This window comes from Scomber japonicus, chromosome 9 (genome assembly GCF_027409825.1).
Source record: "Scomber japonicus isolate fScoJap1 chromosome 9, fScoJap1.pri, whole genome shotgun sequence".
Lineage (NCBI taxonomy): Eukaryota > Metazoa > Chordata > Actinopteri > Scombriformes > Scombridae > Scomber > Scomber japonicus.
Genome location: NC_070586.1, coordinates 30209565 through 30229985, shown reverse-complemented (window position 1 = coordinate 30229985; position 20421 = coordinate 30209565). Strand labels below are relative to the sequence as shown.

The 20421-nt window shown below is 38.3% G+C and overlaps 5 protein-coding genes across 7 annotated transcripts; 3 read left to right on the top strand and 2 right to left on the bottom strand.

The window, feature by feature from the left end:
• The first annotated feature begins 692 nt into the window (after positions 1–692).
• Positions 693–4759, top strand: prkab1b (protein kinase, AMP-activated, beta 1 non-catalytic subunit, b). Of its 2 annotated transcripts, XM_053325964.1 has the most exons (9): positions 693–709; positions 854–974; positions 1224–1381; positions 2422–2594; positions 2692–2785; positions 2914–3028; positions 3404–3537; positions 3651–3719; positions 3956–4759. In XM_053325964.1, exons 3-9 carry the CDS (start codon positions 1241–1243, stop codon positions 4031–4033), a joined length of 804 nt encoding a protein of 267 aa, XP_053181939.1. In that variant the 5' UTR covers positions 693–709; positions 854–974; positions 1224–1240; the 3' UTR covers positions 4034–4759. The 2 variants fall into 2 exon arrangements, with proteins under 2 accessions (XP_053181939.1, XP_053181938.1); XM_053325963.1 differs by lacking the exon at positions 693–709 and having other exon boundaries at positions 716–974.
• Positions 4760–4778: 19 nt separating this feature from the next.
• Positions 4779–6030, bottom strand: pla2g1b (phospholipase A2, group IB (pancreas)). Its single transcript, XM_053325968.1, has 4 exons — positions 5991–6030; positions 5741–5897; positions 5526–5653; positions 4779–4907 (listed from the first exon to the last, which is right to left on the bottom strand). The coding sequence occupies exons 1-4, from the start codon at positions 6028–6030 to the stop codon at positions 4783–4785; spliced, it is 450 nt and encodes a 149-aa protein (XP_053181943.1). The 3' UTR covers positions 4779–4782.
• A 2568-nt stretch (positions 6031–8598) lies between these two features.
• asgrl1 (asialoglycoprotein receptor-like 1) lies at positions 8599–10620 on the bottom strand. Its single transcript, XM_053325967.1, has 8 exons — positions 10555–10620; positions 10010–10090; positions 9833–9916; positions 9641–9718; positions 9497–9562; positions 9261–9400; positions 9001–9116; positions 8599–8890 (listed from the first exon to the last, which is right to left on the bottom strand). Exons 2-8 carry the CDS (start codon positions 10086–10088, stop codon positions 8737–8739), a joined length of 717 nt encoding a protein of 238 aa, XP_053181942.1. The 5' UTR covers positions 10089–10090; positions 10555–10620; the 3' UTR covers positions 8599–8736.
• A 973-nt stretch (positions 10621–11593) lies between these two features.
• Positions 11594–14122, top strand: LOC128365292 (cytochrome c oxidase subunit 6A, mitochondrial). Its single transcript, XM_053325970.1, has 3 exons — positions 11594–11720; positions 13560–13702; positions 13800–14122. The coding sequence occupies exons 1-3, from the start codon at positions 11615–11617 to the stop codon at positions 13887–13889; spliced, it is 339 nt and encodes a 112-aa protein (XP_053181945.1). The 5' UTR covers positions 11594–11614; the 3' UTR covers positions 13890–14122.
• Positions 14123–15831: 1709 nt separating this feature from the next.
• On the top strand, positions 15832–18596 carry LOC128365288 (uncharacterized). Of its 2 annotated transcripts, XM_053325966.1 has the most exons (8): positions 15832–16108; positions 16233–16407; positions 17217–17287; positions 17373–17546; positions 17627–17724; positions 17808–17879; positions 17968–18119; positions 18260–18379. In XM_053325966.1, the coding sequence occupies exons 1-7, from the start codon at positions 16093–16095 to the stop codon at positions 18109–18111; spliced, it is 750 nt and encodes a 249-aa protein (XP_053181941.1). In that variant the 5' UTR covers positions 15832–16092; the 3' UTR covers positions 18112–18119; positions 18260–18379. The 2 variants fall into 2 exon arrangements, with proteins under 2 accessions (XP_053181941.1, XP_053181940.1); XM_053325965.1 differs by having other exon boundaries at positions 17968–18596.
• The last annotated feature ends 1825 nt before the right edge of the window (positions 18597–20421 follow it).

The window sequence follows — 20421 nt, the reverse complement described above, 5'->3', positions numbered from 1 at the left end:
CTTTTTATATTTTTTATTGTTTTTTTAATAAAAGAAGCCCATCCAGGTATTCCCAGGCCTACCCACTTCTGTATCTGCCACTGCTTGGGACACCCAAGGGTCACTGGATTCATCAAAAGGTTCACAAAATGATGAAAATGATTTTTTTCCTTTCTTTCTCAAGCTTTCTTTTAATTTTTTTTTACTTTGTTTCTTATGGATTTCTGTATTTTTCTTCCTCAAGCCGCTAAAAGCTGCATGGTTAGTAGAATAATGATCAGATCCACAGATGATTAACAATTCACTAAATAATTAACAATTATTTTGATTATTGAAGGGTCGCTTTAGTAATTTGTAAAGCAAGTAAAAAAAAAAATCAGCTGGTTTCAGCTTTTCAAATGTAATTATTGGATGCTTTTGTTTGTCTGACATGATGCCAACCCATCTGTTTTGGGGTGTTTGTTGAACAAAACCAGACATTTGAAGATGTAACGGACATATTTCGCTATTTCCTGACATTTTGTGGACAGAACGATGAAAGATAGCTAATTCAGCGGTCAGACAATGAAACACGTGACTACAGCATAGCTCCAGTAGCTATAGGTAACAGCTAGAAACAGTGATCTGAATGACTTTAGGACCACACGGTCGACAACAACGGGTTAAATTTTAACTGTGTGTGAGCTGTGAGCATACAGAGGCTGAGAGCTGAGGACGAGAGGCGGAAGAGGTGTGTTTTCCTTACGAGACAACTGGAGTTCTCACTAAATGGCGAAAACACGCTTAGTACAGCTGAACACGAGAGAAAAAATAAAGGGACACACTGGAAAAGAAGCACAAGCCTAAAACTGATCCTTTATTTAATTTTTTTTAGTCCGAGTGATCTTCAGATCAAAGACGGAAAGAACCAGGAAAAGGACACCAGGTTGTTTTACTACTTCCAGAAGCTACAAACAGATGACTGCAGCCAGCTAAACCCCTCTGACAAGATTGAGGTTGGTATTATAATATTATTCTCGTCTCTCACAGTTCTGTAATGAAAAAATGAAACCTCTTCTTAAAACAGCCAAAAAAAAATGTTGTAGTTTAGGAGCCTCATAAGGGCCCCTTGTGGTCAGTCCAGGGACCACTGGGGCACGGGGCCCTCTGTGTTCAAGGACATCTCTGTGGAGGTTGACTTGATAACAATATGTGTGTGTGTGTGTGTGTGTGTGTGTGTGTGTGTGTGTGTGTGTGTGTTGCAGAGTTTGATGCCAGCAGAATGGGGAACAGCAACAGCGACAGGGCCAGCGGGGGTGAAAGGTCATACAGAGATGGACAACAAGGAGGGAAAGAGGCTCGTCCCAACATCCTGATGGACAGCACAGAGGACGCAGACCTTTTCCAGAGAGACGATCCAAAGGTGATGATAAGTTTATATCAGTGCTTGTGTCTCACAGTCATACAGTCGACTGCAGGTTATAAAGTCAGACACAGTGGCCTTAAAGCTAACGTTTGACCAGATGAGATGAAAACTTAAAGGACTATACAGTGGTTGGGTTGCATGTTCTAGCACATTTATTATGAACTGCACAATAGTTCATATTCATACTAAAAATTGAAGTTTGTGAGACTAATCCCTCACTAATTATCTTGTTTTTTGTTCTGGTCTAAGTTGGTTTATCATGGTGATGCATTTAAAAAAAAAAGTTCATGTTTTTGAACTTGTTGATGAATCAGATGTATCTATCTTTCTAGTGAAAGTTGCACAAGACTTAAAAAAACCCTTTGTGTACATCATTGTCCTATAAGCCTGCTGCTGCATTCAGGTGTTTTCGAGAAAGTCTGATATATATCGAAACATCTGATATTTGAGAGTTAGCAGTGTTTTCATGCTGTATGCTGTCAGGAAACTCTGGAAAGAATAATTAAACACATGTCATATTAAACGGAGAGGAAGTGAAGAACGAGAGGAAGTGTGTGTGTGTGTATAAAACAGTCCTCTGTGATCTGAGCTGAACTAGCAAACAGTAAAAATGTAACTTTGACTAAGAACATAGACAGTGTAATGTTTACTGTGATGGATAGCACATTTTTGATATTGAAATTAAATGAAACTTGCTGCCAGAAAAGGAAAGTAAATATAGCAAAGAAAATTGAATATTAAAATACTGAAATATAAACATTATTCGGTTGTGAGCAAGCTGATTTGGATTTATCCAATTCATCAAAATCTGCAGACAGATGTACCAAAATTCATAAAGGATCATAAAGTTGTCAATAAAATGAACACTTAAAAAGAAAAGCATACCAACACATAAAGAAGTCTTCTCCATCATCTGCTCCCTCTCAGCAGCTCAGTCAGTCAGGAAGTGTTGCGTTGAGGTAACAGAGGTGGAGCGGAGTCTGTAGCTGCTCTCATTAACATAGCAACAATACATTGATATCCTCCTGTATTACCAGGCTCCGCAGGAAATACAGGAGTTTCTGGCCTGGCAGCAGGATCTGGAGTCTGACAGCAAGAGCCCAACACAAGCCGCCAGGCCGACCGTGTTCAGATGGTCGGGGGGCGCGAAAGAAGTCTTTGTGTCTGGCTCTTTTAACAACTGGGCCACCAAGATCCCGCTTAACAAAAGGTATATTTGACTCATGCGGGATGTCTCAAACAACACATGATATGCTTGAGCTGCGTCCGCCAATAACAAATGTCACACGTGGTCGTCTCTCCAACAGTCAGAAAAACTTTGTGGCTATCGTGGACCTGCCGGAGGGAGAGCACCAATACAAGTTTTGCGTAGATGGACAGTGGACGTTGGATCCGACTGGGGTGAGTGGAAACTTTTTTTCCCCTTTTTTTTTTTAGACAGAACAGATGTCACAGATTTCCTCTTTTTTTCTTTTCTTTTCCTGTTGTCAAAAATGTCTCTTCTCTTCTTTTTACTGCTTCTCTCCCAGGCCGTCATGACAGCTAAAACTGGGACGGTCAATAACGTCATCCAGGTGAAGAGAACAGACTTTGAAGTCTTTGATGCCCTCAAGATTGACTCAGAGGATTCTGCAGACATCTCAGGTACTAACAGCTGTTTTAATGAACTATAAAGTATAACTCACTCTCAAACTAGCTTATAAATTAACATCAACATTTTTTTTATAAATTAACATCAACATTTTTTAATCTGCATGAAATATCAAAATGATGAACTTTGACATACTGGGACTACTGGGACTTTGACATACTGCTTTATCCATGAATTGGCTTTCTTTTCCAAACAACTTATGTGACACTGTTGGGTTAAGTTGGATAAGGCTAAACTCACTAAATAATGACATCATTTATGAGTGACTGATGATTTGCTGGTGTATTTGGAAAATACTGTACAATGACAATAAAGACAATTCAATTCAATTGTGTATTGACTGATTTGAGCTGACTCTTTGTCCTCAGACTTATCCAGTTCCCCTCCCGGCCCTTACCTACAGGATGCATACGTAATCAAGCCAGATGACAAGATAAAAAGTCCTCCTATCTTACCTCCTCACCTGCTGCAAGTGCTGCTCAACAAGGACACAGGCATCTCAGTAAGTAGCTCCTTGATGCTGCAGCCTATGCTTACTTTTAATGGTCACTGTAGCAGTTCATTTAGTAACATGAATTCTCCTTTTTCAACCCCCCCCCCCCCCCCCCCCACCAGTGTGACCCGACTCTACTGCCAGAGCCAAACCATGTGATGCTCAATCACCTGTACGCCCTCTCCATCAAGGTAACCACATGTCTGCTTTCTAACTGTGGAGAAAGTCATAGTTCATAGTGTTGTATGTATACTTTTAAAGCATATGAAAAAAAATCTAAGTCTTGAATCTTTTCCTCATTTTCTGTGTAGCTCAAAATTTTATAGCCAAATTCATATTGATTTTAGCCAATTTTCATATAATCTAGGATTTAAAAAAATATTTAACAATTTAAAACCCTCCCCTGTACTTTTACTTGTGTTTTCAGGATGGTGTGATGGTTCTCAGCGCGACACACCGATACAAAAAGAAGTACGTGACCACTCTTCTCTACAAGCCGATCTAATCCACAGAGCCGTGATCCAGACTCTCTGTTTGTCTTTTAAACTTCTTCTGTTGTTGATTTGTTTTGTTGAAATTCAACATGAATATCTTTCTGATATCAAGTTTTTTTCACCAATCTGAAATTCCGGTCATGTTGTGATCACGTTAGTCAAAGTGGATCCAAACATAACTACAACTTAAAGCTTCCTCCGTTTACGATCAATCAGCATCAACCGGTGTTAAATGAGAACAACCGCTGGATGTCGTTCTTCTCATTCCAACCTTACTTGACCCTGAATCGTCAATAGATTTTTAGAGAAAGAAACTTATGATGTCAACCTGACCAAACAAAGACTCACAAGCAAACTACCTATCAACACAGTGTTCTTTAACTTTTGCTCTTGGTTATACATTTTTGTACAAGATTCTATATATAACTATAAAGCTGTCTTTTCAACTAGACATATACATTCCAAGAAATAGAAATCCACCTCATACCAAAGCCAAAGTTGAATTAAATATCTAAATATTTAATTACCTGGAATTGTAGAATAATGTAACTGTGACAGAAACACAAAGACAAGGACACAGTCAACACAACACTACCAGATGCTTGATCTCTTTTATTTTAAACTGCAGCCTGTACATAAGCAAACTTCTTTAACGTCATGTTTTGTTTAAAAATGATAAAGAAATAAATTTTTTTAAAGGTATACGTTGGGACTTTGAATGTTGTCATGTGTTTTTATTTCTTTGAGTTGGTTGTATAACTCAGTTGACACAGTGGACTTTGGGATCCAGGTTCTTGTTCTCAGGGTTGTATGGGGACTGAGCGAAGCAGTGAGCCGCCACACGATCACACTCACACACAGCAGCCTGGCACTTATTGTTGATATCTGCAAACACAGATTTGAGTCATGATGTGAGTCTGAAGCTGCTCGATTATAACAAAACATGAAGTAAGCTTAAATTATGAAACTCAGTGCTGGTGTGAAAGAGCTGCACTGTACTAGCATTTATTTTGAGTTCAGGTACACTCAGTTGGGAATCAAACCTCAAACCCTGGCTGTGTCTATATGCAGTAGTTATATGTACACAACGTGCACATACTGGACCACGAATGCAGCCTTGTTTGATTTTCTATGTTCACAGTAAAGATACAGTCTGATATTCCATGAATACTCTCAGCAAGGCTCCAAAAGGCCTCAAAATCTCTTAAAAGATTGTTAATTTAAGAAAACTTTCAAAACAAGGCATTGAATGTAGTTGTTTTTAAATGAAATACTGCACCTACTCATCTGTTACCTGCTCTTTGTTCATATTCTAAGAAAATCAGTGTTTTTGTGGCTATAGAAGCAGTTTTAAAGTTTTTTTTTTTAACCAAAGTTAGGACTAAAACACAGAAAAAAGCTTGAAAGTTATTTTTTAAAACAGTTGAATTTGGAGCCCAGATGTGTATGTGTGTGTGTGTGAACCTGGTGTCAGAGTGTCTTTAGTTATAGTCACAATCCCACCTGAGCAGGTCACTTGTTGATTTTCGCAGGTGAATTTGTAAGACAGGATGTAGGGAAGGTCAGCGATGGCCGTGCATCCAGGAGCCCTTCTGGCTGTTGCGTAACATTGATCGTGGATGTGACAGCACCTAAGAACACAAGAAAAGAAAGTCACAACTTTCATACAGTTTAACATGATGACTGGAAAACAAACTTGGTAAATGACGTCTTCCTACGCGTCCACTTCATCTCGAGGAGTTCCTTGTCCCCCAAAGCCACACCAGCAGCCGTAATCGTTGTACTTCAGGGCACTAACATCAGACTGGGTACACTCAATCATGATCCCAAACTGCCATAAGGCCTTGGGCAGCTGTGCTCCACTTACTGTACAAACTAGTAAAAAAAGCATGCAAAGCAGACTTTAAAATGGACAGAATCAAGAGCCAAAAAAAAAACAATGAAAAACAACAAAAAACTGCATCTTACCAGCAAGAACCAGCAGCAGTAGAGATGTTTTCAGATGCATGGCTACAGTCAGAAAATGATGTATTTTGGTGAGCTTGCTCTTATAGGGGGTGAGAGAAAACTAGAGATAGGAGGCAAACAAGGGGGTGGGAACTTTAAATAAGGGCTTACTTGAGAAAAGTCCTTATGGACAGTGGATTTTCTACTTGAAAATGTAGGTTTTAAAGAACCACTTTTACATCAATATTCACTTCTGTACCTTCAGTTACAAGTGTAAAACATTTCATCAGCCTGCATTACCCTCATTTTGAGGCATCTTTAAGAAAAAGCAATAAAAAAGGAACAAGAGGACTGACAGCTTGAGCATTTTTCTTACAAAATTCCTTTTATTATACTTTGTCTGACTGACTGTGTCTTAAGCAATGCCTGAAATGATCAAGCAGGAATGTATTTAGTGTAATCCACAACCTTCACCAGTGCCCTTAAGCATACTAAATGTCACTGCGGATCTGCTGTCCAATCATGAATGAATTAGGATGTACAGTATAAAAACACTGATGTCTCAACTCGTCAATGACCAGCTACCGGTCTTAAGTGTAATTCCACATTTATCCACAGGAAATACAAAATGACGGATTTCAGGCGAGTGGACTTTTTGGACTTATTTATTCTTCCTTCACAAGTTAGTTTGGATGTATTTTTAAAAATGTCTTATCAAATCCTCTCAGACATCTTGTTCTTTTCATTGTTTACTGTGCACTCACGTAGGTTTCACATTTTCTTGTTTGAAATTAACCTTCCAACACAGCTGTGTAAATAGCTAACATTTGCCACAGTTCCCACGACTCTCAACTGTACGTCACCCCCACTACACAACATTACTCAACACAACAGGAAACCATGTGTACTACAACTTTACAAAACCATTTCACATAGTATTTATGACTCATGTGAATTGTGTGGTATACGTATCAGGGTACACACACCCTACACATGTTTACATTACATTCTGTATAGAATAAGAGATTGGCAGACTCTAAAAGGACCACTTCTCAAGCTCAGTAGTCAATATACTGTAAGTCTGTAGCTTTACTCCAGATGTTAACCTGCAAGATGCATCTGAAACACTCCATACTCATCCAGTTCTTCAGCTGCCCAGCCTGTGAGTACACTCTTTTATTTTACTCAGTTATAAATGACACCCTTTGCTAGAAAACCTCCAGTTTCTAAGATTACTTCTTGGGTGATTAATCACATCAGATCTTGATTTTATGAGAAGGCACTTTTTGAGATGTTAACCAGCTTTTTTCTGAGATTTCTCCACTGTTCCTCTTAATGCTTGGTTAATGAGCTCTGTGGCAGTTTAGGGCTATGATCTTCTGCACTGCACCTGTCAGCTGGCCTGTAATAGACTACACTGCTACTCTGGACTGGGGGGTTTCTGGTCCACCTGTTGATGAGCTTGACATGTAAAAGAACTTAGTCAAGAAAACACTGTTGAACATGGTGGTGTCTATTAGTGTTGCTTTCTTGTAGGCTGCTATGTATTGTGCTTCTGGTTTTCAGGTCCCCTATCTTGTTGCTCAATCAGGTGTTAAAGTTTAATACACCCAAAACACACACACATAAACATACTTTATGACTAATCTCTAGTGGTGTCTGAACATGCAGGTAGTTTCAGTGTTAGGTGGTGAGGTTTTGAGATATCTGCCTCTGAGACTCTTGCCGTGTTGGAAGTGAATGGAATTTTGTTTGTGCTGCTCAAAGCACTGAAGCATGTTACAGGAAATGAAAAGAAATGAAATTACCTTGTGGAGTTTTCATATAGTGTAATTCTTCAGTAGAAAAAAAGTTCTGGTAAGACTTTATGTTTTTGTTTGTTTTTGTCTGGATGGATTATCCCAAAAAGCTCATAAAACTCAAGAGATGATGAAATTGCACCAGAACAAACAGATTTTTGTCGATTTGATTCATAGAATTTAACTATTAGTTTGGTTTGCTGTGCGTGTGTTGCAAATGTAGTCAGGTCCACAACCAGTGCTACTATGATGCCACGTAGCACGATGAATGCTTTCCCATCTTGGACAACCCCTACACTGAATTACATAACTACACATCACTTCTGACTTTACTCCTCCGTACCCACAGTGGCTTTTATCACCCAGAACGAAGTTGTTTGTGATTATATAACAGACTGTCACAGTATATTAAGTCAATTTTTGTAGAAAACACAAGGAACCTTATTGGCCTTGTTTATAATAAGTAACAAAATCAAATTAATCACCGTCCTTATCAGCCTCGTGTGTGTTTTCTAGTAAAATATACAGATGATAGGGAACTCGCTGGAGAAAAATGGTCTAATCTCCTGTCTAGTCCATCTTTGATTGATTCCTTCCATCAATCTACTGTTGCTCTCCTCTGTTTTTGTCATTTAGATAACAGCAATCCCTGTGAAAACTCCATCTGTGAGTTTGACAGAAAAGCAGCCATGTGTTTCACCAAAGCTGTTTTATAATGAAGGAAATGTCAACTTTCCTGATGACAGCTGCAAGTAAACTGAGGATATGCAGTCAGGAGAAACACTGAAGAGTGCATCTTTATTAGAGAAATCAATAGAGAGTAAGCGTCATTGTTTTCATAGTTATTGTTTTATTATTCAGGAAAATCCTCACAGTTGATTATGCAACTTTCAGCCCATGTTTGATTTTCCAACATATCCAAGCTGTCTTGTTGGTGAGGGCTCAGCAGATAACAGAGATTCTGCCTCTCATACCCTTTTTTCACAGATGAACCTGTATGGCAGGTTACAGTCTGCATCGTTCCACAACTTGCGTTTGCGTTTCTCAGAAGCGTGGATCTGCCCGCAGTCCTCTCCATTATCCCTGTAGTCCCAGTTGTCGGGCTGACCCTCATCCCAGAACCTGAACACACACAGAGAGGAATTAGGACAAATAGATCATGTTACATGTAGTGATAACTTCTCAATCTTCTTGTGCTTTTGGTAATCTTTACAGCTTCATATTTTTCTCACATTTGGGTTGAAGTGATGTCAGTCCCGTCCACCCAGCTCCAGTGGTCCTCATGGTCTCGCTCCACAAGTCCAATCCAATAGTTCACACTGATGACAACAATTTTTGAAATGTAGTCCTAGAAATTAAAAAAAAGACATGCCAACATGTTTATTATTATTATTTTTTGCAAATCTCATGCTCTGTATGTGTGCACCATGTGTACAATCATAGCCAGTGGACAGCTCTACTGGAGACCAGCTGGTGCAAACTTAAACTTCACCAGTTCCTCCACGTTATTCACGACCAGCAGGTGTGCCCCGTGTCCATGGCACTGTTCCTCTGCTTTCTTCCAGGTCACAGCGGCGCGGGACAGCAGGTAGCAACTGCTCTGGAAGGACACCCATCCTTCCCTACACATTCCTGGTTTGATGAAGGTTAAGACAGGTAAATCAAGCTGACAAGAAAAAAAACACCCTGAACAATGATTTTATTGATATAAAAGTATTCAGTGTTTACCTCGAACTGGGACAAGTGCTGATAAAATGACTTCCTGCACAGGTTTTGTACCATCAGTGTGGAGAGCTGCAAAGTGATAAATGTTCAATTTTATGGGTGCATCATTATATCAAGTAATATGAGTAACATGTTATCATATGTTACCTGAGCTGGATGGTGTTCTGTGGCTGATTCTCTCAAGGTGAAGTTTGACTTCAGTGACTTCCGTGTTTAGCTGGGAGACTTTAAGAAAAGAAAAAAGATATGTAAGGAGATCAATCATATGAAAACTATTAATTGAGTCAGTTTTACTGGCTCAATTAGGTGTGGTGTGTGAGGTGGTGTGTGAGGTCATACATTTTATCCCAGTTACCATCAGCAGAATTAACAACAGCAGCACCAAGACGCCATAGAGGACAGAAACCACTATCGTCCTCATACCTGTAAATGTGATTATCAGATTTTTTTCATACATTTTAATTTCAGACATTTGAAATTATTCAATCAAAATCAAATTACATGTATATATTTTACCTTTTTCTATCTTAAATTTCTGCTCTCCACGCACAGAGCTTCTATGGGGCGCTTCAAACTGGTGATACTCAGAATCCATCGCTGAAAGAGATCAAATTCATGTGGAAAAAGGATTTAATAAAAAACTGTTATCATTTCCAGTTGCTATTGCAACTGAAAAAGAAAAGTATTAAAGTATTTGGTCTTCAGTCAATTTGAGATCTCAATGTCCAACTGCATATAAGAGTTTGTTTGTTTTCAGGCCAAATATGTTAACTATTAACAACTTACTAAATAAAAATGACTTCTGCTGTGATTAACTGTGGTATGCACAATAAATGCAGCTCATTTCAACGAATGCTTTAATGCTTTTATATTAATATTTTCATCTGTATATTCAGTTTATAGTAGTTTGTTAGTGTTTCATGCGCAAATGATACACTGACATAATTTATACACATGTAAGTTTATCTGCATAGTTAAGGTATGCATAATGAATATAATAATTACAAAGACATTTAAAGAACAAAATAATGGGCTAAATAAAATGAACATTAATCACTTACCTTCATCAACCAGAATATCTGTACTTCTCTGGTTGGACTCTGACCATTAGATCACAAAAAGTCCTCCCCTTTAAAGAGAAACACTTTTGAATTTCCAGAACAGCTTTTAAAAAAAACAAAAAACAAAAATCTTTTCCACTATTCCATAAGCACTTATAGGTAAGAGTTTTTTCCCATCCCCTATAATATAAAACACTCATAACCTTATCTAAAGCAATTCAAATTACCTAAACAAAATCACACAACTAAAGTTTGATTTACCTGTATGTAACAAGCACCTTAGAACAGTGATTCCCATCTTATTTTGCTTGCAATCCCACAACACTAAGCAAGAAAACCCTGAAAAACATAATTTTGTTAAACAGATGATTCATATTCACACCTTGTTTCCTGCTGATTATGACTAGGAATACTGTGATCGATTTAGTGAGACAACTCAATGACTTTACATCAGCATCTGACCACTATTATCATGCTCTTCAGTCATCACTGTCTTCAAATGTACAAAACTGGATGTACTGGAATAAACTGGACTATAAATCAGTCAAACTGTCAAAACTGTCATTCATTATGAGGCACACATTTTACACACTGTGATTTTGCCTGTACAAGTGCCTCAACTATACTTTAAGCTATTGCAAACAACAATATGCCCACCACCAAATGTAATTCTCTCAAGTGCAGATTTTGTATTTCATTTTCAAGACCCACCTATTCAAAATGGCCTTTGTCTCACCTTGTGCTGTCTAGTGTTTGTATTGCTGTGTGTTTTATAAGCTCTTTTGCTCCTTATGTTTTATTGTTTATTTGAACTATTGTTTATTTGCAACTTACTACTAAAAGTTACACTCCATACATTCTGACTCTATATTGCTTTAGGTATTGGCTTGTACACATATACCTGCCATTGTGTCCTTCATATCAGACTGAAGGGTTTGAGTCTCTCTGCAGTTCACACTCTGGCCACTGGGTGACGCGGTAGAGCTATGTCTGCGTCAACCCCACGTGACCGCTCTGTACATATTCCTTCCGGTCTGAGCCTCAGTCACAAGAAAGGAAAATGGCGGCTCTCGGACGCTTCTCACAGTTGTTGCTGAGGTCTTCTTTGACCCAGACTCGCCGTCAGCTCTCAGCCGCTGCTGCTCACGGCCACGGCGACCAAGCTGGTAAATATAACACCGCATGACGACTGCCATGTTGTGTTTAATGTAAATGTATTCCTCGCTTGTTTAGTTTTAGAGTGACCTTGCTGAGTTAGCATTAGCAATAGCTTAACATCCTTGAGCGGGCAGCATGTAGAAGAAGCTGCTCAACAAAACACTGTCACTGCAGCATGCAAGTAAGCTTATAAAGTGAATCAGTTTATTGTAGTGTGGTGTTTATATGAAAGTGTAGCAACTTGGTGACGCTGAAGTTAGCTTCAGATCCGCAGCTTCACTTCAGGGTTAAGAGGACAGTCATAGAAAACAAATATTGATATTTAGCGGCTTATTCTGCGCTATTTCACTGGCTTCACTTATTAAAAAAGTGTGAGACATCGTAGCTAAACCTTTACACTGTTCAGACTATTTTAGATGTATGATACCTCTTTTTTGCATTATGACAGCTGAAAAAGGGCGATGTCACTGGTATTTCTCCTTTCTGACCTCATTTGACCAGTTCCAGATCAAAACACTTCTCAAATATCATCACCACTATCATGTAGTCCTGATTTGACAAGTCTTTAGTGTTTGGTTTTTGATCTGGAACTGGTGTATTCTATAATCCATCTCCATCCATTTTTCACAAATAGAATAAAAGTTTCACAAATCTGGAACTGTCTAATGACTCTCTGGAGTGTCCTTGATAATATAGTCCAGATTTGATAGAATATACTATACAGAATACTTACAATTGTTTTGATAAAAAAGGAGAGAGAAAAGAGAAAGGTAAGAGCTTAATTGAAATATATTCAGATGTTATATTGCACCTTGGCCTGTAAGTGGTCAGGAGGTGAAAGTACTGCAGCTATCCTCACCAGCGCCATCTTAATGAAATGCCAACTCAACACTGCTGTACTGTATTTTAATAGAAGTTATTTTTAGATCAGAGTCATATAGATATGCATCAGCCATATTGCTGTCTGCAGCTAATGGTAGCACTGCTGTTTTCATTGTTAATCAGTTCAAATAATATCTTATAGGGTCATTAGTGTGTTTGAATATATGGTTGAACTGTTCATTGTGCTGACTGCTAAGTTAGGGTTTATAAATGTCTAAAGTTGTGTAGGTTATTCTAAGCTTCATCTTGTTCTGTGTATCTAGATGAATATTAGCCTTCAGTGATGGCTGAATTCCTTATTTCAACCTTGATAAAGGGCACACACTTACAACAAGGGAAGAAACCATTTATTATTTTCAATTAGAGCTACAACAATTAGTTGATTTATCAATTAGTTGTCAACTAATGAATTAATCTCCAACTATTTTGACATTGGATGAATCACTTCAAGTAATTTTTGAAAACAAAAGGTCTGTCCAAATTCTCTGCTTCCAGCTTCTCAAATCTGAATATTTTCTTCAGTCCTCTGACTGTAAACTGAATGTTTTTTTGTTTGGGACAGGAAAAGACATTTGAAGATGTCATATTGTGTTCAACATTTTTCAACAGATTTGATCACTGTTTCCTGAAACCCAAGATGCAGCGTGTTTTGTCCTGTTCTGTAAAGATGTACAGTTGTACAAAACTAAAACCAGAGAATTTTCACTTTAAAGAACATAGAAGCAGACAATTTAGGCTTTTTTTCTTGTCCAAAATTGACTGAAAATGATTTATCAAAACAGTTTGTGATTAATTTTCTGTTAATTGGCCTTTACATGAGCTTTTCTAATGTCAACTTGGTGAATACATATTGTAAAATACAAAGAAACACCATCTCATCAGTCAGTGTTGGTGTTTTTATTCCTAGCAAACCTTTTGTTCTTGAATTGTTTTGTTACATGACTCATACTCTGGCTCTTCTCCAGCCAGGCTATGGAAGATTCTCACCTTCGTGGTTGCATTCCCTGGTGTTGGTGTGTGCATGTTGAACATGTACCTGAAGGAGCAGCAGCATAGCCATGAGCAGCCAGAGTTCGTCCCCTACTCTCACCTCCGCATTCGCAGCAAGGTCTGACTTTCATGCCTTTTGATTCACATTCTCGTCTTCAGTACTTTGATCATTATTCTTACTGAATTGTGTGTTTTCTCATTGTTGATTCTTGCAGCGTTTCCCCTGGGGAGATGGCAACAAATCACTCTTCCACAACGCACATCTGAATGCTCTTCCTGATGGCTATGAGGGCCATGATGAGTAAATCCTCCCTCCAGACCTCAACAATGGAACGGGGACCAGACCTCACTCTGAGATAGTTACCTGACCACACTCTCATTCACAGTTTACTCTTTTCATTTCAGTGTCGTTTTTACCTCTGTGCTCACGACATGGAGCACCGTAACCAACAGTTTGTTTGCTCTGGACCATTAAACAAAAATGTCTGCTTAAACTGAATTATCCTAAATAAAGTAACTATTATTATTATTACCTTAATTCATGATTCATTCCTCTTGTGTGTCCCTTTTTTTAAATTTAGTTATTATTTAAAGTAAAACTTACAGTACTTCCTGCTCACTGATACTGTCATGGCTTATTGGGCCACATGAAGACAAATCTGAACCATTGTTTAAGTTATTAGTAACACCTGTGCAACATCAAAATGTCTCCTGTGAAGCCAACATGTGCACTAATGTGTGTTGTTGAGTCTTGTAATATATGCGTACATTTTTACTTTTACCAGAATTTGATGTATTTATTACATGTGCAACAAAAAAATGACAAACACCTGATTCCCACCACACACACTGAAACAAGAGGGGTCAAACTAAATGTAAAGTGGTTAGTGACAATACAATTAATAAGAAAAAAGTGATCTATAATAGGCGACATCAATGTGCTTCCACTCACGAATAGACAAAAGAAATATACTTACTCAAGTCCAGGGAAGTATTTTTCTATCTTGTCATGCATCCTTTACATCTTTTTTATATTCAACTAATCCCAACTCATCCAGTCTTTAAAAGGAGGCTGTTAAGGTGTCTTCCAGTTCCTGACAATGATTTACCATCTGAGTCTAACCCTTGTATATAAAGTTTTGGACAGAATACAGAAAACTGCACATTCATTAACAATATAATATGGGTCAATCTTTGTCTAGAATTGATGGTGTTTTGGGCATATCTACACTGCATGAACCAGCATACCCTCATTTCCCTGAAGAATCTCTTCAACCAAATCTTATATATACATATTTGATGTAGAAATGATGTGAAATTCTAAATTGTACACACTTTACCCATACATTTCTTGACTATTCAAGAGGTGCAGCAAATTTCACCACATTCCCAAATACGTTTTTGCTTTGTTCTGGATTGTTCTTTTTTTTTAGTCTTGATTAGTATGGTGATGTTATACATTATAATTCTAAACATGGCTCCACCTAACTTCTTATCTATTTTTCTAACATATATATATATATATAACTATATTTATGTTTGGATCAAGTTAAGTACCCTGTTCGTGGAGAGCACTCACCTCTAATTGGCTGGCCTAGGTGGCCATCACAAAAGGGGGGGAGATACATCATCATGAATGTTCAACAAAATAAATCTTTATTACACCAATTAAACCAAATATCACCAATTAAACCAAATATCACCAATTAAACCAAATGAAATCAAGATAAAGTGTCATTTGAAACTAATTACAGAATGTGCTGAGTAATTAAACTGAAGTGTGGGTGTCAGTGGTACCAGTAGGATGTGTATGTGTTAATTAAATGGTGTGTGTGTGTGTGTGTGTGTGTTGGATGAAAGCAAAGAAACTAACTGCAGCAGTATAATACATCCAGACCAGAGCAGGTGCCTGCAGGAAGAAGCAGAGAGAGTGAATGAAGTGAAGTAAAAAACCAGACCCAGGTGTTCAGGGTTAGTCCAGTCAGCCACCTGCAGGGACCCAGGTTAGGGTTAGGAGACCCCAGATGATCCCCAGGGGTGCATCACAGTGCAGTAACTGTGTTTAACCATATTACAAAGCCTCCTTCCTTGTGTCCTACTCTGTTATTAATATTATTTGATTTATTTAGTTATTGAATTAAATGTCCACTGAGGACAATGCTCTAAACTTGACTAACACGTGACTCGCTCTTAGTGGCAGACTCCACCTCTTCGACGTGAACGCGCTTTAAGCCGAATTAGAAAATCCAGGGTTAACAAAGCTCGCCGATATCCAGCTTCATCTGCCTGCTTATTCTGTCTCTGTTTCCGTCGCTTCAGAACATCTCTGATATCGTGAAGCTCGCCGGAACGACCTGCCGCCTCGGTGAAGCTCGGGTTCATCTCGTTTCACGGTGGTGGATCCAGATTAGATCACTAAATCTAGCATTGAAACATCTCGGATAACTGCGCGCGTCCGCTCTGTCAGAAGGGGAGAGTAGTCGAACACAGAAACCAGGATCACAGCTCATGAGCACAGAGAGAGGTGAGGAGGTGCCAGAACCCTCAATTTAAACCATTCAACAAAAAAATCAATAGTGTAATTTGATTTATCATTTTTACATTAACATGAACTTTCTTTATGTATTTTTGTGTTTTTTTTTAAATAGATTTCCAGAATATGAAAAAACATGAGAGAGCCCATTTTTTCAGCTCTAAAGAGCAGGGGCTCATTTTGAAGTTGTATGAAGAAGAAAGAGAGATTTTGACTGCCAAATCCAACACGACAAGTGCCTCCAAACTGAGGGAAGAAGCCTGGCAGAGAATTGCTGATAAAATAAATGCGTAAGAGCACTAATTCACTCAAGACTTGATTCATAACAATGAAACATCTCCTAAAATTAGATGTCACAATCCTGCAGTGGTACAATAACTACTCAGATCTGTAACTATAGCTACTGATATCACAATGTAAAAAATACTCCATTACAAATAAAAGTCCTGCAATTAAAAAATATAATTAGCTACATTTACTTCAACTATTAAAAGCAAAATGTTTCATGTAGCAAAATACTGATGTATGAAATTCATTTGATATATAACATTATTAATACAGATAATTAAATATGTAAGGAGTATTTTATTGTTTTATTGTTGTTTTACTCAACTGATACATCTGAGGGGTCATGACATGATCAATGGGAGACAAAAGACAAAAAGGCAAAGTTCTGATACTCAGTGCAAATCTGTTTTCAGTTCTTTAAATGATAGATTATGTTGATAAATTATTGTATCATTTGAACATTTTACTGAAATGAAACCATGTGAGCTGTTTAGAGGGGAAATGTCTCTTTGGTTGCACTGTTAACCACACATAGACATCTGAAACGTGACAAGCAGCCACAACTAGACGGCCAAACGGTTTGGAAACTACTGGTTTGATACTTGACAATATGTTGTATTTTATATCATATATCATATATGCAATTTCTTGTATTTTTATTTATTTATTATTTCCCGTTGAAAATATTTTGGAGTAGATGTATCAAGTTGCATAAAATGGAAATACATAAAGCACAAGTACCAAAAACATTTCTCTTAAGTATAGTATTTGAGTAATACTGCTATTTAAAACTGTATTTTTTCATTCTCAGAGTATCTGACAGCGGCTACAAAAGAACATGGCAGCAAGTGAAAGTCAAACATAAAAACATAGTGCAAACAGGTATTCTTGTTATTTCAAGTCAACATATCCAACACTGAGTAATGTCCAGCAGAGTGTTTGAACCCTTGAATCTCTCCTCATGCAGCAAAAAGAAGAAGGGCTGGTATGATAAAAGATGGCGGGGGTTCAGCAACCCCGTCGCTGACCTCTGCAGAGGAGGATGTGCTGCAACACAAAGACAACACGCTGAGGGTGGAGGTCATCCCTGGAGGAGCCTGTATCGAGCCCCTGACCGGATCAGACAGCTCTTTTATTAGCGGTAGGTGTGCTTCATCTTTTCTGAACAAACATCTGGGAATTCTCAAGAACCTGATTCAAACTTGGCCTCCACCTCTGCAGTGTCGGGCCATCCTGTCCTCCTCCTGCCTGTAACCAAGACTGAACCGGAGAGCTTAAGCAGCGATGAAACTGATGTCAGTGACACTAATTTAGAGGGGGTAAGCGCTTCTAAACATGCATTTTTTTGAGGTGTTTGTTTCTGAATTCTTCACATATGGAAATCTTTTTTTTTTTCTCGCAGGATATGCACAGCAGTATCTTCCAGGAGACAGCCCACTCAGGATGTGCCACAGCTGTTGGCAGGGGTGCAGAGGTGAGGTTCAGGTGTCAGAATCGGGCAGCGGTGGTGATGACGATGAGGGGTCATAACAATGTGAACACAGGTGTGGTTTCTTTCACAGAGGCAGACAGATGACCTGAAGGATCTTTACTGCTGCTACCTCAAAAAGGAGATTGAGAACCGCGACCAAGAGATGGCTTACAGAGCACTTAAAATGAGGAAGTTGGAAAAAGAAATATTACTACTCGATAAGCAGTTGATGTGACCATATAGGTACATCATGTTTTTTTTATTTGATTTTACTGTATGTTAGAACAGTATTACAATTATTTATGTTCAGACCATTGTAATAAATTGTTTAATTGATATAATGTGTTGTATAACTTATATGTTTCTTACAATTCTGCCATTAGGAGGGTCCAGTTTACAACAACACGTGTTAAACCTTTTCTTACTGCACCATGCAACTCTGAACATGCAACAGTGTACAACAGTCACCTAGTGCAATCCTCAGACTGTGTTAGTCGTCCAAAGGTCAATTGGCAGAGTTGCCCCGAAGCTTTGAGGCTTGAGGCCCTGTGAGGTTCAGGGTAGGAGGGTAATGAAGTCGGGCTTTTAAGTGAAGCCCCTGTGGAGCTGCTGCTTGACCCTGGAGGATTCCTTCATCACATGACTTATACAGTACTGTTGTTAACTGTAAGACCACTGACACACTCTGGTTGTGTTGACTCTGTACTCCAACACACTGGATTTGAAATGACAGAATGAAACAATAAGTTGGTATAATTTGAAGGCACGTAGTGAACAATGAAGGATTTCTTTCATACATATTTGTGTAAATTAAGGAGACACAAAGTCAGACATTCAGTATCTTCCCTGCTGATGTTTAGCCAGCTCTGTATTAAAGCTATTCATTGCTGCTCTTCAACATGTGAAACACATGCTTAGATGGATTTAGGTCATGTGACTGACTTGACTGGACTACTTGACTACTGTTGTGGTCAGATCACACTGCTACAAAGCTTGTGATGAGGTGTGAAGTCACAAGAAGTAAAAACCTAACTGATCTCCACCACCACCACCAGCAGCAGCAGCAACAGCAGCAGCAACAGCACAGATTCTGCTTTATTTCCACTGTGCTCTTAGCATTGGAGATGACACTGAGCTTTTACACTGGAAGGCCTTTTTGTTATTGAAATACAAGAGGAAAACCTCACTGGTCAATATTGACTTTAAAACGTGTTCATTTGTTTCTTTTTCTACAGTTACATATTGTTTCTTTTGTATTATTGTCTTTCTCATATTCTGCTTTTTTTGGCATAACTTTTCTACACTTGAAATCAAGTTTCTCTTCTAATTCTATTTATTTTAATATATGTATGAATATTTAAAAAAAAATGTTTGTTGTTAATTGGATCTGATTTCTTTTTTGTTGCATGTATCTATTTATTTATTTATTTATTGTTTTTTGTATGCACTGGTTTTAATCAAGCATAGTTTGTGAAATGTAAAAATGAGATGATGGTCAACAGTCCACAACACCAAACGACTACTACTCATTTTTTTATTATTATTATTATTATGGTGTTGTTTAAACATGAGTTTTGGTACATTTTGAGATATTAAACGCCCTATAGCACTGAAATTGTTTTGCTCTGTGTTATATAAACTAGTATTTATGGTTCAATTAGCAGCAGCAGCATCATCATCATCATACAGGTTACAGTGAGTGTGGTTACCCTGCAGCACTGTGTCACCAGCGCTCATGCACGGATGTTTGGGGAGAAAATTCAAGATGGCGGAAGAGTGACCGACTTCACTGGGAGCATTAAGCTTACTATCTTTCTTTACAACGATCAATACTCAGTCTAGGATGTAATCATGCAGCCTGACTGTAGAGTCCATCTCCGGAGGTCTGGCTTCCCAGCAGTTGATTGCAGCTGATGTGGACGAGCTTTAATCCGGTCATTGGTTGACAGAGCTGTGCGCGTTCACGGTGAACTTCTAAAGACGTTCTCAATCGAGCGTTGAAAATAAGATTCATCATGGCTTCAAAGAAGTCTGTAATAGCTCCATATATATATTCAGTGTAAGCACGTGACATTCCCTCAATTTGACACAGTGTTTCTCTTCCTATTAAAATCAGTATTGTAAATCATTTGTAATCTAAAGCAGCTGAGGTTTTCTCATATCTGTCTATTTATAGTTATTACCCTATACTGTTCAGGGTTCATCACATTCAGAGGTTACATTTAATTTAATGATCTGAATTCATTTGTGTGAATCTAATCCATTTTTTAATGATGTAGCCTAATTGTTCATCTGCAAAATGTGATAGTATGAGGAGACATCTCTCATATCTCATACAGGCTTTCTGAAGTAATACGTCATTCTGGTGATGTGAGTGTTGGCTTCTTCCAGTTTCAGCCTTTTCTCTATCAGCTGTGAAGGATCTGTGCCAGGTTCATCTGGAGAAGTGAATTAAACCACAAGATGGAGCAAACTGTTCATTTTACTGCAGGAAATGTGAGGGAATGATTAACCAGCATGCACATTAAACTTGACTTTATTTGAA

What these genes read in the sequence shown, in the direction of transcription:
- LOC128365288 (XM_053325965.1), top strand. An exon ending in ATTGCTGATAAAATAAATGC is followed by an intron (nt 16,408 to 17,216) that starts GTAAGAGCACTA and finishes TTTCATTCTCAG; the next exon opens with AGTATCTGACAGCGGCTACA. An exon ending in GTGACACTAATTTAGAGGGG is followed by an intron (nt 17,725 to 17,807) that starts GTAAGCGCTTCT and finishes TTTTTCTCGCAG; the next exon opens with GATATGCACAGCAGTATCTT.
- asgrl1 (XM_053325967.1), bottom strand. Translation starts at nt 10,088, where the DNA reads ATGGATTCTGAGTATCACCAGTTTGAAGCGCCCCATAGAAGCTCTGTG. An exon ending in AGCACTTGTCCCAGTTCGAG is followed by an intron (nt 9,401 to 9,496) that starts GTAAACACTGAA and finishes TCATCAAACCAG; the next exon opens with GAATGTGTAGGGAAGGATGG. An exon ending in TGAATAACGTGGAGGAACTG is followed by an intron (nt 9,117 to 9,260) that starts GTGAAGTTTAAG and finishes TTTAATTTCTAG; the next exon opens with GACTACATTTCAAAAATTGT.
- LOC128365292 (XM_053325970.1), top strand. Translation starts at nt 11,615, where the DNA reads ATGGCGGCTCTCGGACGCTTCTCACAGTTGTTGCTGAGGTCTTCTTTG. An exon ending in CGGCCACGGCGACCAAGCTG is followed by an intron (nt 11,721 to 13,559) that starts GTAAATATAACA and finishes GCTCTTCTCCAG; the next exon opens with CCAGGCTATGGAAGATTCTC. An exon ending in ACCTCCGCATTCGCAGCAAG is followed by an intron (nt 13,703 to 13,799) that starts GTCTGACTTTCA and finishes TGATTCTTGCAG; the next exon opens with CGTTTCCCCTGGGGAGATGG.
- prkab1b (XM_053325964.1), top strand. Translation starts at nt 1,241, where the DNA reads ATGGGGAACAGCAACAGCGACAGGGCCAGCGGGGGTGAAAGGTCATAC. An exon ending in TCCAGAGAGACGATCCAAAG is followed by an intron (nt 1,382 to 2,421) that starts GTGATGATAAGT and finishes CTGTATTACCAG; the next exon opens with GCTCCGCAGGAAATACAGGA. An exon ending in AAGATCCCGCTTAACAAAAG is followed by an intron (nt 2,595 to 2,691) that starts GTATATTTGACT and finishes TCTCTCCAACAG; the next exon opens with TCAGAAAAACTTTGTGGCTA.
- pla2g1b (XM_053325968.1), bottom strand. Translation starts at nt 6,030, where the DNA reads ATGCATCTGAAAACATCTCTACTGCTGCTGGTTCTTGCTG. An exon ending in ACTGCTGCTGGTTCTTGCTG is followed by an intron (nt 5,898 to 5,990) that starts GTAAGATGCAGT and finishes TTTTTTTACTAG; the next exon opens with TTTGTACAGTAAGTGGAGCA. An exon ending in CCTCGAGATGAAGTGGACGC is followed by an intron (nt 5,654 to 5,740) that starts GTAGGAAGACGT and finishes TTGTGTTCTTAG; the next exon opens with GTGCTGTCACATCCACGATC.